The sequence below is a fragment of the Suncus etruscus genome, chromosome 7 (assembly GCF_024139225.1).
Source record: "Suncus etruscus isolate mSunEtr1 chromosome 7, mSunEtr1.pri.cur, whole genome shotgun sequence".
Taxonomy (NCBI): Eukaryota; Metazoa; Chordata; class Mammalia; order Eulipotyphla; family Soricidae; genus Suncus; species Suncus etruscus.
Window position 1 is genome coordinate 92,967,027 of NC_064854.1, and position 16,393 is coordinate 92,983,419.

General features: G+C 39.6%; 1 protein-coding gene across 1 annotated transcript in view; it reads left to right on the forward strand.

Moving 5' to 3' along the window:
• HS3ST3B1 (heparan sulfate-glucosamine 3-sulfotransferase 3B1) overlaps positions 1–15,016 on the forward strand; it is a 42,846-nt gene extending 27,830 nt beyond the window's left edge. The window contains exon 2 of the mRNA XM_049776920.1: positions 13,434–15,016. Within this exon, the coding sequence (XP_049632877.1) occupies positions 13,434–14,052 (619 nt within the window). The 3' untranslated portion in view covers positions 14,053–15,016. The remainder of the gene's footprint in view (positions 1–13,433) is intronic.
• The last annotated feature ends 1,377 nt before the right edge of the window (positions 15,017–16,393 follow it).

The following is a 16,393-nucleotide window of genomic DNA, read 5'->3' on the forward strand; positions in this document are numbered from 1 at the left end:
AACATGTTGGTTACTGGTAATATAAAGCAGTGTTTTTCAACCACTGTGCTGCAGCACACTAGTGTGCCGTGAGATATTGTCTGGTGTGCTGTGGGAAAAATTCCAATTCCATCCGTAACATGCAGCTTCACATAAAAACTAAAGGCAGAAAGACATACCTGGGTATGTCCCAGGTCAGCCACTTGCAACCAAATGTCCTATAATTGTGTTATCGCTGTTCCCCTCCCCCCCATTGATAATATAAACTTTTTTGGGTGGGGGGGGTCACACCCGGCAGCGCTCAGGGGTTATTCCTGGCTCTACACTCAAAAATAGCTCCTGGCAGGTTAGGGGGACCATATAGGATGCCGGGATTCAAACCACCATCCTTTTGCATGCAAGGCAAACGCCCTGTCCATTCATCCATTCTAGCTGTTGATGAAGAGCTATGTGTGTGTCTTTCTTAGATTCCTGCCAGAATATTAGCCAAACAGGCCCAGGTTTAGAGTTTCTGAACCACACAGAGCTGACCGATCAATAGAGCAGAAGAACACCACAGCCATCACATCCCACTCAGCCCTTAACGTCTAGGGAAGCCAGGAGGGAAGAAGCAGAGCATCCTGACACTAATATTTGCACTGATTAAGTGAACAGAAATAGGAACAATTATAAAATACTTTATTATTTCATAATAAAGTAACTATAAAATAATTTCTTTGTTTTTATTTTACTTCTATTCAAGAGAATTACTTTATATGTAGTCAATATAGGCACAGAGTTAAATTTTTTTAACGTTTTCTAATGGTGGTGTGCCTCATGATTTTTTTTTTCATGAAAAAACTGTGCCTTTGCACAATAAAAGTTGAAAAACACTGACATAAAGTAGGAATGGAAGGGAAGGGGAAAAGGAAGGGGAAAGAGAAAGGAAGGAGAGAAGGGGAAGGGGAAAGGGCTTCCAAATGTGGTTGATATGAAGGACTGTCGTATGTTCCACTTTTTTTTCACTTAACATACCGTGGTTGTTCGAAGATGTCAACCCAAGAAAAGGGAGTTCGGTTTTCTTTTATCTTCACTATCATATCAGGTAACTTAGAAGCCAATATTCAAATATGAGATATTTACTTCATTACAGAAGTGAAAAATTATAGGAAATTAAGATTCAGTTTTTTTCACATGATCCTTTGCATTAAGAAATCAATTTGTGTATGTAGTCTATACCAGTTTGATCTGGAGCACCGCATATAGGCCCCCAAATACTGTCAGAGTGACCATTGGTGACTGGAGTAATAGTACATTGATTAATATGGCACTTGCTCCTGCAGACAACCCAGGTTTGATCCTTGGCATTCCATTTCCTGATCAACCCCAGGAGTAATTTCCGAGTGCACTCAGGAGTAATTTCTGGCCATTGTAGGCGGTGACCTTCCCCCTAACAGAAGTTATTCTTCATCACAAAACCTGGAGAGAGCCCTGTGTACCAGTAGATATGGCTGGGAACAGGATGTGGAGAGATAAGGGAAAAAATTTGCTGTTTTCTTTAGCAGATTTCTCTGGAAATATGAGGGCCATATTACAAAAGAGATCACGAAAAAGGCACATTGAGTGCTTTTGGAGTATAGTCACAAATGTACTGAATCTTCGGCAGGAAATATTATAAATTAGACATATCATTGAGGAAGAAAATCAACTCAGAGATGTTAGGAAATTCACCTGAGGCCACAGAGCCTGATTTCCAACCCTACATTTCATTTCACTATAAGCCTCACAGTGGGTACCCACTTTTAGTTTGTTGTTGACTTGCGTCTGAAATACTCTTGGAGTTTGTATATCTTGATGCTCTCTTTTGAGGCATCTTTTCTACAGACTTATCAAGATACTTATAGATATTCTTTTTTACTCCTACCAACTTGTATAGTTAACTGGAGAAATTGAAATAAGGTGGTTGATATGGAGATTGTAATAAACACCTCATAGTATTTTACAATCAAAGAAGACCCTTTGAAGTCAGTCCATTCAGCTGTACACAGGGGAACAGCAAAGCTTTGAGTGTGCAGGGAACAGAATCTAGGCTCTTGGGTGTCTAGCATTTGGTGTATATTAGTGTCAGGATGCTCTGCTTGTTCCCTCCTGGCTTCCCTAGAAGTTAAGGGCTGAGTGGGATGTGATGGCTGTGATGTTCCTCTGCTCTATTGATCGGTCAGCTCTATGTGGTTCAGAAACTCTAAACCAGGGGTCTCAAACTCAATTTACCTGGGGTCCGCAGGAGGCAAAGTCCGGGTGAGGCAGGGCCGCATAAGGGATTTCGCTTACCGAATATTCGCAATAAAAAAATCGCATTAGTAAGAAAAAAAATTGCATAAAACATTTGCATACCCCGAACGGAACTGCTGGGGTATGCGAATGTTTAATGCGATTTTTTTCTTACTAATGCGATTTTTATTGCGATAATTCGGTAAGCGAATAATCGCAAATACTACGATATTTGAAGGCCGGCCGCGGGCCACAAAATGTTTCAAGGAGGGCCGCAAATGGCCCCGCGGGCTGCGAGTTTGAGACCCCTGCTCTAAACTTTAGGTCTGTTTACAGACATGCAATGGAGAAGAGGAGGATTTACAGGAGCATTTGGAAAACTCCAAACCCGTCCAAGGGGGTAGCCCTTTGTTGCCAGAGGAAAAAAACCCACACTTTATTCTTCTCCACCTTTCTTCCCTCAAAAAGAATAAGTGTTCCCCACCAGGAGCTGATCCCTATTCCATATGGCAAAGCCAGCATTCATCAGAAACAAAATGTTAGCTTGGTCTGTGCTGGACCATTGCCAGCTTAGGTACCCCACTATCCTCCTTTTGGGGTGCTGCACTCCATCAACTCTATTCAAAAGCTGAGTTGATTTTACTTTCATAAAAAGTGCTTCACAGAAAACGTTTTTTTTTTTTTTTTTATAATGATCAGGAAAAAAAAACTATACCATTTTGTTGTTGGTGTTGTTTTGGTTTTGATTTTTGTTTTTCAGGAATCAGGGCAGAGATTACTTTGATTTTTGCATCTAAATACATACTGAGGTCCAAGAAACACAAGCAATGCTCCAGAGAGCTCTTACACAAAGGGCTCTTAACTTTTAATTGAAACCCTCTCTTCCCTCCCTCCCCCCACCCGTATCCTCTTCCAGGAACAGGAACTTGCCTTTGTGAAGCAGGATCTATAACAGAGGATTCAGCCAAAATGAAAGGAATCTTGAGTTGACCTAGAGAAGGGAGATGCTCTTTTGTGCCCCACCCCCTTAAGGCATTCAAAGGCTTTTCATTTTCTGAACTGTATTGAAATTCTAGGACAATGGAAGCAAATCCTTGTGGTGATGTTTGGGGGCTTGGGTATAGAAGGAGTCAGGGCTGGAGAAGGAGGCCTGAAGGAATTCCATCCTTTGTTATTTTTCTTCTTTTCCACCCATTACTTCAAACAAAGCAAGAAAAAGATTTGATGAACTTTATAATGAACAGTGACATCACTTCCTATAGGCTCACAGATCCAGCTTCTGGACCTGGGAGAAAGAACAAAGACTACAGACAACCTTACTTAAAATTATTGAAAACCCCTCCGAAGGAACTTTTTTGATATGCAAACATCTTCCCTAAATGGAGATATTTACTCTTTGAACTGTCCTCTGTACTGGTAGGCTTGTAAGTTCCTATAAAAGCAAGAAAGTTCCAGATACTGAGAGGGTGAGCTGTGAGCTGTTACTTATCTTCCTCCTCCAACCTCTTCCTGGGAGGCCAAATCCTCTCCTGGGAAGAAGTTGCTTTAAAGAAGAAACTTCTCAGAGTTACAGTTTATAGTTCAAGTTGCAATTTCATGAGCCAGACAGTAACTCCTCTTTCTTTGCCCACAATCAAATTTTCCAGGAAAAGTTTTCTCAACCTTGGGTGCCTCAGCTTTCTGTGGTAGGAGAAAGACTGGCTATGCAGCCAACCCAATCAATTTCCTGAACTTCACTGTAACAGCCCTGAGGATCCACAAGCACGGTAACAGTGGGTCCAGGTTATCCCTGCCATGTCAGGGCCTGAATTAGACCACATCCTCAGAGTCCCCGCCAATAAAATCCCCAGCCTGATTGGCCAAAAAATTATATATGGAGCCTCCTGAACACTGCCTTGGAGGTTCACTCCATTTTTCTCCTTTGGTCAAACAACAGCTTGATCTATACTTGTTGCTTTAAGAATTTATGTAATTTGGACTATAATGGCTGTAAGACATTTTTTCCTATCCTACCATCCACCTACTTGGACTTTGGGAGATACCTTCATAGATAAGGCTTCCTTGGTCTGCCATCATACCCTCAGGACTTGTCTGCAGCTCTGAAGTTTGAGCCCCTCTCTTCCCATACCCAGCCACTTTTGGGGTTTTTGTATTGTATGTTTTATTTTTCAGCCACACCCTGTGAGTCTCAGGGTTTACCCCAGGCTATGCACTCAGAAATCTCTCCTGGCTGGGGGGACCATATGGGACACAGGAGGATCCAATCGAGGTCCTTCCTAGGCTAGCATGCGCAAGGCAGAAGCCTTATGCCTTGCACCACTGCTCTGGCTCCATCCCAGCCACTTTCATATTAAGTGGACTGAGTGAGTTGGTTTCCTACACTTTCTTGTGAGGGGAAAACAGAAGCAGTTACTTAGGCTAAATCTAAAGGAATGAATCCAGTTTCATGGGCTGGTCTCACTTCCTTCCTGGGTATGAATGAATTTGGGCGGAGAGGGTGCCAGAACCACTATGTAAAGATTAAAGGCTGAGGAGGAGATTTGGGGCCAATGCCAGGTAGCCTAAGGATCTGTCTAATTTGGCAAAATGACACCCATTCCTATATATGTTCAAGATAGAGGATTGAAATTTGCTTACATGTTTTGTTTTGTTGTGTTTGTTTGTTTATTTTTGGGTCCCACCCAGCAGTGCTCAGGGGTTACTCCTGGCTCTGTGTTCAGAAATCACTCCTGGCAGGCACGGGGACCATATGGGATGCCGGGATTCAAACCACCTTTAGTCCTGAATTGGCTGCATGCAAGGACAAACCCCTACTGCTGTACTATCTCTCTAGCCCTCGCATGCATGTTTTGCATTAAGACTTTTTACCTTCATTGTTTTTTTCTGAGGGGTTATGGGTTAAAGTTTGGATGAAGCAAAGAGGATGCTGCACCCTCCATTACCACTCACTCCCCATCACCAAGTGTCCTCAACTCCAATGTATGATAGGAAACAATGATGATAGAATAGCCCAGCCAGGGTGATGATCCAGACTAATAATGTGGGACCACATTATTTCCCAAGGGGAAAGCCATACATGGTTCAGTAAAATATACAAGAGAGATGGGATCTCAGTGTAGAGTTTTGTAATTTTATTTTTAAATCACTATTTTAGGCTCACAGGAAAATTGAAAATATAGAAATTCACCATAAATTCTCACACATAGGTGTAGCCTTTCCCATTATAAATACCACCAAACTCAAGAAATTCACTTTGTCACAACTAATGACTCTACATTGACATGTCATTTTCATCCAGAGTCAATAGTTGACATTTCAGGTTTGCTCTCAGTGGATATTCTATGGATTTAGAGAAATGTATAAGGAGAAGCATGCATTATTATAGTGGCATGCAGAACATTTTCATTACCCGAAGAATTCCTAGTGCTCTATTTCTCTTTCCTCTCCTTTATCTCTGGAGAGTCCAGTGAGTTTAGCTGTTGCTGTTGTGGATTTATCTTGTACTAAAAATTGGTACTCTCTGTTTTTTCCTCTTTTTTAGGGTCATTTTATTTCCTTGATAGATATGGAAGAGGTTGATCGGATTATGTTTATGTCTTTGTTTCAGTGTATAGATTAATTTTCCTATTAATCTACAGTCATCATAAAATAATTTTATTGTGATAAAAGTAAATTATCAGTCTTTCACAGTAATATTTAAGGTATACATTGACAACGAATTAGGGCCATTCTCACCACCAGTGTTCATCTTTTAATAAAGAGTTCTCCTTGTTGAACTTTTGTTTTTGAATTCTCAGAGATGGACTGGGGCTCATTGGAAAAGTTGAATAGGATGTGGCCTTACAGTTTTCTGGCCTACATCTTTGGATTATTGTGGTCAGAGAAGTTATTAGTGTAGGCCAGGGGTCTCAAACTCGTGGCCCTTCGTACATTTTGTGTCCCGTGGCCGGCCTTCAAATATCGCAGTATTCGCAATTATTCGCTTACTTTTTTTTTTTTGTGAAATCCCTTATGCGGCCCTGCCTCACCCCAACTTTGCCTCCTGCGGCCCCCAGGTAAATTGAGTTTGAGACCCCTGGTGTAGGCAGATTTTTTGCAACCTCTTCTTCCAGCACCAGTTTTATAAATCAGGAAGTTCAGGCGCAGAAAGTAAAAAATACAGCCAGAAAGACAAATCAACTAAGAACAATATTAGGACACTATAAACAGTAAATTTCAGGAAAATAAATAAATTTGTTTTTGAAAGCAATAGTAAGTATAACTTACTGTTTAAACTTACATGTGTGTGTGTGTGTGTGTGTGTGTGGGTGAGAGAGAGAGAGAGAGAGAGAGAGAGAGAGAGAGAGAGAGAGAGAGAGAGAGAGAGAGAGAGAGAGAGAGAGTTATACTGCTGGCTCTTAAGGTAGTAAGTAGTGCTCAGGCTAGAACATGGGTCCCTGTGCATACCAGACATGCTCTCTGGTCGTTTGAGCTATTTCCACTAAAAATTAAACATCTTCTCTTGGGTTAACATTTCTAAATCATCATAGATCACTTTTGTTAGTTTGTTTCAATATTTCTCTTAAGACAGTGTTTAGAAGACTTGTGATCATTTTTAAGAGGATTTACGCTCCCCATATGGAAAAGGGGAGCACAAGAGAAATATTTTGAAGTCAGAAATTATTCTCTTTCTGATAGTGATGGTGGGAGAAGGAATTTTCTCAATCCAGCCTGAGTGGCAGCTTTCTCTACTCTCTAAAATGTATTCATTTTCTTCATTGATTTCTCATAAATGTTTTGAGGTCTGTTTGACTTTAGTGAATTTGGTTACACCCACATCAACAATCTTTTTATTATTGAGCATTTAGCCAGTTCAAACAATAAGTTCATTTTTGGGGGCAACCAGAGTAAGCCTGTCATCCAGTGAAAGAAAGAAGTTAGATAATTAAACCAAAGCAACATTTGCTACTAGAAAACAGGATTAAAGAGCTTTTGAGAGTTTATCTAGTTCATTCTTATTTTCCCCTTATTCAGGCCAGAAGTATTTTAAAATTTAGATTTTAGTAGCTATACATAAAAGCACAAATGAGACTCGGGATGTTCTGGGCTTTTCTATACAAAGACTTGTGACAACAAGTCAGTCCCCAGTTGGAAGTTGATTTGCCTTCCCACCTGGCAAAGGCACAGGTTAAAGATGAGCTTGGGGACTAAGCCGAGATTCTAAATTCTCTTCTTGATTCAACCATTCTTATTGATTCTGGTTGAAGTTGAGTGAAGTAGTTATAATTGATGTTAATGAATCTTAGTTTCATTGGATTTTTTTTAAAAGAGAACTTGTCAGCCTTGAACTTTGCCAAAAGAATAATCAAGTAATGTAGTCCTAGTACTGTTCTCCCATTTCTTTTGTTTCTTATGTTTATATTTATATTATCTACTTTTTTGATGATGAAAAAATTAGATGCATCTGTTAGCCTTTCTTTATTATAGTAGTAGAGTCATCCTTATGACTTCTGGCTTTTAGTTGCCTTTCAGTTTGCCTCATTTTGCTGATTAGTATTTGATAATTTAGGCCAGAGAGATAGTACAGTGGACAGGGCATTCACCTTGCCTGTGGATAGCTGAGGTTTGTTATCTGGTATCCCATATGGTCCTCAGAGCCCTACCAGGAATAATTCCTGAGAACAGAGCCAGAAGTAACTACTGAGCACCACCAGATACAGCCCCTAAACAGACAACAGCAACAAACTGATGATTCTGTGTCTCTGTGTGTGTGTGCATTTTTGATAAACAATCTTTTATTTAAAAAAAAAACTTTTCAAAATCTGTTTATATTGAGCCAGACTTTATTTCTTTCTGATTGTTTTATTTATTCTGTGTAGTTTGTAGACCATGAGAGCATAACCTTCTCTCACCCTTGAAAACTGGTCAGCTTTCAATTTAGACAAGTTGACTCTAGACTCAACTCTAGATCTTTTTTTTTTCCTTTTCTTTTTGGTTGTTTGGGCCACACCCAGTTACAATCAGGGATTACTCCTGGCTATGTGCTCAGAAATCGCTCCTTGCTTGGGGGACCATATGGGATGCCTGCAAGGCAGACGCTTTACCAGTAGCACCACCATCCGGCCCCAGATCTAGATCTTTGATATAAATAAGTGTCGGATTAACCCAACACTTTTAGCTCCATTCACAGTATTGTTTTTTCTGTTAAATTTTTCCACCCTCTTCACTATTTTTGTTTAGGTGTCCATAAATTTTAGTGGAATAAATGAGTGAAGTTTATGCAAGTTCCAGGCCATAGATACCACTCCATATTGATTTACAGAGCTGGTTGCCTATGAAAATCATCTAAGATAGATTGACCTCTTGCTAACCAAGGTTTTGGTTTGAGATAGGATCCAGATATTTAGCTCAAATCACCTCACATGATTTTATATGCACCCAGGGATTAATTACTCTCTTGCAAGTAGTCCCAAAGTGAAATGTGTTACCTTCTTCTCTGAGACCACTGACAATCCAAATGTTTATAGAATTTATTATACTTGGCCTACATGGGACAAATATCCTGCCTCACACATTAGGTCTCATCAAAGAAATGACATCTTGGGCCCGGAGAGATAGCATAGCGGCGTTTGCCTTGCAAGCAGCCGATCCAGGACCAAAGGTGGTTGGTTCAAATCCCGGTGTCCCATATGGTCCCTCGTGCCTGCCAGGAGCTATTTCTGAGCAGACAGCCAGGAGTAACCCCAGAGCACCGCCGGGTGTGGCCCAAAAACCTAAAAAAAAAAAAAGAAAAGAAAAGAAATGACATCTTTACTGTTTTCTGTTATGGTTATCACACACACATGCCCCCCATCATTATTTAGGTATTTATTTACCATCACTTGTTATAGATCAAACCCTTTAGATCTAGTCAGGACATATAGGCTTTATGCAAGGGTAATTATTAGCAATAAGTCTGGGCTTGTCTTTTTCAAACTTGCACTAGTAGTACAATTCAGTTTCACAAGTATCCACTGGTGATATGTGTCAGCTATCAGTGAGGTATCCATCAGGTGAGGAAGGGTCAAAGGAAAGGATTATTACTATTATGATAGAATGCAATTTACTGCTAACTGCAGGAGTAGGTGAACCTAAGAGATCCATTGTTTAAAAATATGACTCATTTTTAAACAGTTATTATTGTGGTCTTCTGATTTTAATACTGTATCATTATTAAATTATTATTTGTATTAATCTCTTATTAAGATCCTAATCTATGAACTAGAGAAACAAAAGTAGGTATTTTAAAGATAGAACAGGTGTGTGGCTCTGTGCTTTTCATCATATTTACAACAAAGGAGAATGGGTGGAGAGGGTTGTGATGAATGGAAGAAGAATCATTAAGGAGGGCAATGTTAAGTCCCAACTCTTGACCTCTGGCCAGTAAGACGCCTACAAGTGAGTTACCCTTTCCTTTGGTCTCTGTTTCCTCATTAGTAAATTGGAGATTGCAATGCCTCCTCAAAGAATGTTGTGAGGATTTAAATCAGATAATGTATGTGAGAATATCTCTGCAAGCTCCAAAAAGCATGGTATAATTATTATCTGTGACTATCAGTTTGAGAAATTGGCTTTTGTATTGAGAAAGTCAGTTCTCCCCAGGACCTCCCTGCTAGCTCTGGAGGCCAGCCTGGAGCTGTTATGGGCTACTGGGATTGCTGGGATGGGTATGCTGGGCACATGTGAGTTGGCTTGCTTCAACCACATCCTCATCCTTTCTTCTCTAAGTTCAGAGAGTATTTGAATGTCCATACTGGAGACTTTCCAGTAAGGGTGAGAAAGAAGCTCAGAAAGTGAACAGAAAAAGACAGTATGGATTGGGGGTTGAGGGTTGAATAGGGTTGGAAAAGCAACTTAAGTGGAGAGAGAAGGGACTGGCCTGTAACTGTCCAAAAGGTGCCAGGAACTTTCCACAAACTTCTCAGGCTATGCCTTGTTCCCACATGTTTGGTACACAGGGTTATGCTGGGGTTGATTACAGCTAATCCCAGTGCTCAATACAGAAATAAGACCTAGGAAGCCAGCTGAGGCTCAGAAGGTGTTTGTCCCAACCATAGTGATTCAATTATTCATCTCAGCTGTCAGCCACACAATTCTTGCTTGTTCTAGAGTACACTGAAGGGAGAATGACCACAGAGTTTTTGTTGAGCTGGAGCTGACAAGTCTTTTTTGCCACAGCAGTGGTACTCCTATGACTAACTTGTAATTAAGTTAAATTCTGAAGCCCCTTGTATGCTTCCTGACATATAGGCAGACTACAGACTACATGAGAGGTGGTGTCACCTAGTGCTGATATGTCAATGGATTGAATGGTCAAAAGGAATTATACCTAGAAAATCTACCACTTCACACATCACTGTTTATGATTGAGGAGGCTTTGCATTTGGACCTCAATACAGAGAGGTCCTCAGATTTCTTTTTATGAGCCTTATTATGTTTTCTTAGTCTTTACTACCTTTTAAGCGATTTTATTTAGTTCTTTCTTAAAAGTCACTGAGTAAAAACAGGAAACAAAGGTGCAGAAATGGTTCTAAAACCCAGGCAGGCTGAGAGCAGAGTCTATTGTGTTATTTTTTGTGTCCCCCCTTGAACGTCTGTGGGGTGGAAATGAGTGGTCAAAGCTTGTATTCCTGTCCAGAACTGACAGTGGAAGATTGTTCGTGTCATTTTCATGGCATCAACCATCCACAAGACTCCATATGTATTAATAGTCCTCTCAAAAACCTGAAATAGTTGATATCCTCCTTTCTCTCATGATTTATATGAGAAAGCTGAGGCCTAGAAAGTTATGTGACCTCTAAGTCACAAACCTTATTCAGTGGGAAGCAGTCAAGAGTATCAAGGCAAGAGTCAACCCATGCTGATTCAGATGGACTGACTGAGGAAACAGGAAACAACCCAAACACATTCCTTCTACTATAACCCCAGAAAACATTGGGGTTGAATTTTCTTCCATTATGGTGTTAGCACTTTTATTTTGCATATTAAATTAAACACATTCCTTGTACTATAACCCCAGAAAACATTGGGATTGAACTTTCTTCCATTATGGTGTTAGCACTTTTGTTATGCATATTAAATTATTGAAGAATGACTAAACATAAGGAGAGAAAGTTGAAGTTTCCCTAATTGCACCTGCCTTTTAGAAAAATGCAACTAAGTTTAAGTCAAGATTCTGTTTAATCTTCAGATTATAGAATTGATTAATACTGTTTAATTAGTCAGATGACACTGCTGCACTAAATCTAAGCAGTTAATGAGTAAAATGGGTCAACCCAGCTTTAGTTTAAGCCAGGGATAGCTGTTACATTGCAAAGTGATCTTCCTTAAAGGAAAATGCTCTTCCTATAAGTCTCGGAAGGAGCTCTCTAGAGAGTTAGCTTTTTTGGGCTCCATAAGAGAATTTATTTACATTATCATTCCTACTGTGTGAGCTTTAGAGAAGTTATGTCCCAGGTAATTAGAGATGACTTGAAGGTGTAAGTTTTAAATGCTTCAGTTAAAGGTATACTTGTTCAAATATGCTGTGGATTATTATTATTATTATTATTATTATTATATTATTATTAGTTTTTAAGCCCACCTAATGGCACTAGGGCTGCTCCTGGCTCTACACTCAGAAATTATTTACAGCAGGCTAGGGAGACCATATGGAATGCCTGGGATCAAACCTGGGTTGGCCAAATGCAAAGCGAACATTCTACCCACTGTACAGTTACTCTGGCCCTGGAAATTGTTAATTTTTTTAATTCCTGAATTTAGTGGGTTAAACAGGAATATCCACACTGTGCCTAAAGAAAAATTAAATATTTGTAGTTAAAATTTGGTATTTTATTAATCAGCATTTTTTTGATTGCCCAATTTTTTTAAAAAATAAATTACTAAAGACCATGTATCATGTAGTTGCTCATAATACACTTATTCCAAGACCAATCCCACATCGAATGCAAAATTCCCTTTGTCATTGTCTCTGGATTCATATTCATTCCCAAGTTTACCTTCTTGGCAGGCACAAAATAATATATTTTATATTTCTTGCTTACAAGTATGTGTAAATGAAATTATTTTTTAAAGTACAGTAAGAAAAGTTATGAAAATGTATCTCATGATGAGGTCATTAAGTCGTTGTCAGAAGAAGGTTTGCTAAGCAATTTGTTGCTACATGATTTTCTGTTATTTATTTTGTTTCTGAACAGTAGGTAGTAGGTGGCTTTGGATACACATATTTAATGTCTAAATTAATGAGTTCCTACTGGAATGACAGTACTGAAAAAAAATTTGAGTTGTAATGTGGCTACATTTGTGGTGGGCAGTCCAGGAACTCCAAGCTCTCTGTGGCTGATATTGTGATTTTTATGGGGCATGGTGAGCAATTCTAGGCAAGCTAGCAGGACACATGGGCAGAAATATCTTTGGAGTCTTTAATGCTATTATTTATGAAATTCCAGAGACCAAAAACTTGTGTTCTGACATCAGATATTTATAGCAGGCTAAAAGCTGGATACTACCTGGATAGTGTGGAACCTATCCCACCTATCTTCCTGTTTTCATCTTGGGAGTAAGGCCCTTCACATTAAGTATCAGGCTTCTACACTTTAAGATGGGAGGCAAATGTACTTTTCACTCTAAGATTGTTTTAGCTATGGCAATAGATCAAAGAGTTAGAATGCATGTTTTGTATGCAGGATTTCTGGATCTGCTCTGATGCATGGTCACATAAGCAACGCAGGCAGTGGAGATTCAAAATTGAATAAATGAAAAATAATTTTGCTTGTGTGTCTTTTTTATTAGTGGTAGACTTTGTTGTGTTGTTGCTGTGTTTCAGGGCCATACCAAACAGTTCCCAAAGGCTACTCAAATATTTGTCTATAAAAGAAAATTGCTTCAGTATTAGGGAGAGCCCAAATAACAAGAGTTGATATTGAAAAGGTGGCCAAAGAGGGGCCGGAGAGATAGCATGGAGGGTAAGGCATTTGCCTTTCATGCAGAAGGTCATTGGTTCGAATCCCGGCATCCCATATGGTCCCCCGAGTCGGCCAGGAGTGATTTCTGAGCATGAAGCCAGGAGTAACCCCTGAGCGCTGCCAGGTGTGACCCAAAAACCAAAAAAAAAAAAAAAAAAAAAAGAAAAGGTGGCCAAAGAGAGGTCACTCCTGAACTGAATTTGGTCTATTTGTCTTTCTCAGGGATCTGATGCCAAGGACCCTGGATGGGCAGATCACCATGGAGAAGACCCCGAGTTATTTTATCACCCGCGAAGCACCTGCCCGCATCTCAGCCATGTCCAAGGACACCAAGCTCATTGTTGTGGTGAGGGACCCAGTGACCAGGGCCATCTCGGACTACACGCAGACGCTCTCCAAGAGACCTGACATTCCCACCTTTGAGAGTTTGACATTCAAAAACAGAACTACAGGCCTCATTGATACATCTTGGAGTGCCATCCAGATCGGCATCTATGCCAAGCACCTGGAGCACTGGCTGCGGCACTTCCCACTGGGCCAGATGCTCTTTGTCAGTGGGGAGCGGCTCATCAGTGACCCAGCAGGTGAGCTGGGCAGAGTGCAGGACTTCCTGGGTCTCAAGAGGATCATCACTGACAAGCATTTTTATTTCAACAAGACCAAGGGTTTCCCATGCCTGAAGAAGGCAGAGGGCAGCAGCAAACCCCACTGCTTAGGCAAAACCAAGGGCAGGACCCACCCAGAGATTGATCGTGAGGTGGTGCAGAGATTGCGCGAATTCTATAGACCTTTCAACTTGAAGTTCTACCAGATGACTGGGCATGACTTTGGCTGGGATTGAACACACCAGGGATGCATAACTTTCCACTTGGATTATATATTGAAAGAGATTATATGTATGTAAAATGTACAGAAATCTATTTTATAATAATTTATTTTTAATTCATAAGCAATTAATTCACTAAGCTGCCTAGCCACACTCTAGAGAGTTAGCTTCATAATCTATTAACATTCCAAAGTGTTTTACTCTAATATTTTGGTTTTATACTCACAGTTGATGGTGCTTCCATTTTTTTTCCCTACTCCTATTTAAAAAAGAAGAAAAGCACAATTTGAGATTTTTTTGTTGTTACGGGTATTCCACCTTCAGTCAGTCTCCATCTGAGTTGGCTTGCTATCTCCTTGTGTCTTTGGTCCCAGATTTCAGTTTCCATTTCTTCACTGCCTATGTACCTCATAAGAACAATGAGCTGCCTCGATAAGTTTCAATCACTCTAATGGTCAGACTTCATGTAGCAGCTTCCCTGTTGACATGATGCCATTTTCAAGGATACAGACACCAACCACAATGCTAGTTTTCCCACCCCACTCTCCAGGTCCACTAACAGAGGAGGAAATCACTACTTTTTCCATGACATTTTAGGTTCTTTGAGAATCTGCGTATGAGGGTCTATTTACCTCAGCTTTTATTTTGAAGGATGATGGCCCTGAATCTTTTCTAACTTAGTCCCTGATTCAATAATCACCTTGAAGCATATGCAAATGTTAATCTTCTCTTTCCCTGAAGGGAAGTGTTTGGTTGCTGCTTCAGAAGCAAGACTATCTTTGCTAATTTGCATGAGAGTGCTTTGTGCTCCATCCTGCTAGCAGAAAGTTCTGCTTCAACACACCAAAGAATTCCCTAAGCTAACAGAATAAAAAGGCATGAATCAGGAGTGCCAAGTCTCAATTCCCAAAGGAATCAGGTGCATTCCATAAAGTCAGCTTCTACTAAGGTGCTGCTAGGTGCCCATGTTGGGCAGACCTAAGTAGGCTGTGACACCCTTGAGTGGGGAAAAAAAAGACCTTCAAAGGCAGCTTAGCAATAAAAAAAGAATTTTTCGTCCTCTTCCTCCTCCTTGCTTCTGCTGTTTGGAATTCTCCCTCTTGAAATTCCTAGTTCATCTCAGATAGTTAACATACTGTATAGCCAATTGCCAGGAACTAGGATATGCTGAAAACTGGCCCAGGTTCACTGTAAGTATATGAGCCTAACACATATGAAATTGTCCCTTGTTTCAGGCACATTTTAGCAGAAGCTAAAATTAGCAGGAGCTAATTTATGATGACTAGCTAGTAGAAGTTGGGTAACCACATAGTAATAACATATAATAACATTTTTACTTTATTCTCAATTTTCTGAACCAGAATGTTTCTACCATAAAAGATGGATATTTAAGTTTTTCTTATCATCAAGGAATACATTGAAAGACACACATTGTTATGATGATTAGATTGTAATCTCTTCAAAGACACCTTTTTAATGCTATATGGGAGAACTTGTCCAATAGAGTAAGAAAGAATGTGAAAATAGAATAAAAATTAAAATTTAGAAACTGATCAGGATGTCAATGGTTTTTAAGTGATGTCCGGTTGATAACCTGATTTGCATTTGCTTACAGCTTTTATCTCGCTAGCTTATACTTAGCATTCAAAGTTGTCATTTGTAGGTTGTATGTAGGAAGATGGATGCTGTGTGTATGTGTGGGGTGCTCTTCATATTCCTCAAATGTTATATTCAATTTATAGCTTTCTTAACTGAGTCTACCTAGTGTAGAAACTACATTTGGCAGAATGTTCACTTGCATTAGGCATCAGTTAATTGCATATTTTCCCAATCATAAGACTTATTTGAAATAAACCTAAGAATACCTCTTATAGTTACAGGATAATATTGCTTGCAGTAAAAAAAAATCAGAATCTTTTCTTCAGCTAATCCTCCCTTTCACATTCTAGACACTCATGTTCTGATATAGTACATGACGTAGAATGATAGAAAAGTTCACAAGAAGGGTATGCAACCAAGCAGTAGTAAAGCATGTGTGAGCTTTTCCTTCCCCTTTGGGGAAAAGAACATGCAGTCTTACTAAGCTGGCTAATTTTTTTTATTCTTTATTCCATGCCTTAAATAAACTGAGATAGAACATTTTTAGATAGAAAATTTAGTCATGAACACTGAAAGTGGGTCAAAATTCTAATCTGGGTCAAATTCATCGCTCCAAACATATGTCATTAATTAGCACTGATGGACTAGAACAAGTTTTTTTTTAATGTAACAAATCAAATTTTTTGTTAATCTCTTCCTTGTGGTCTGATAGTTTATAATTTCCTGATTTTATACATCACATACAGGGGTTATTCCC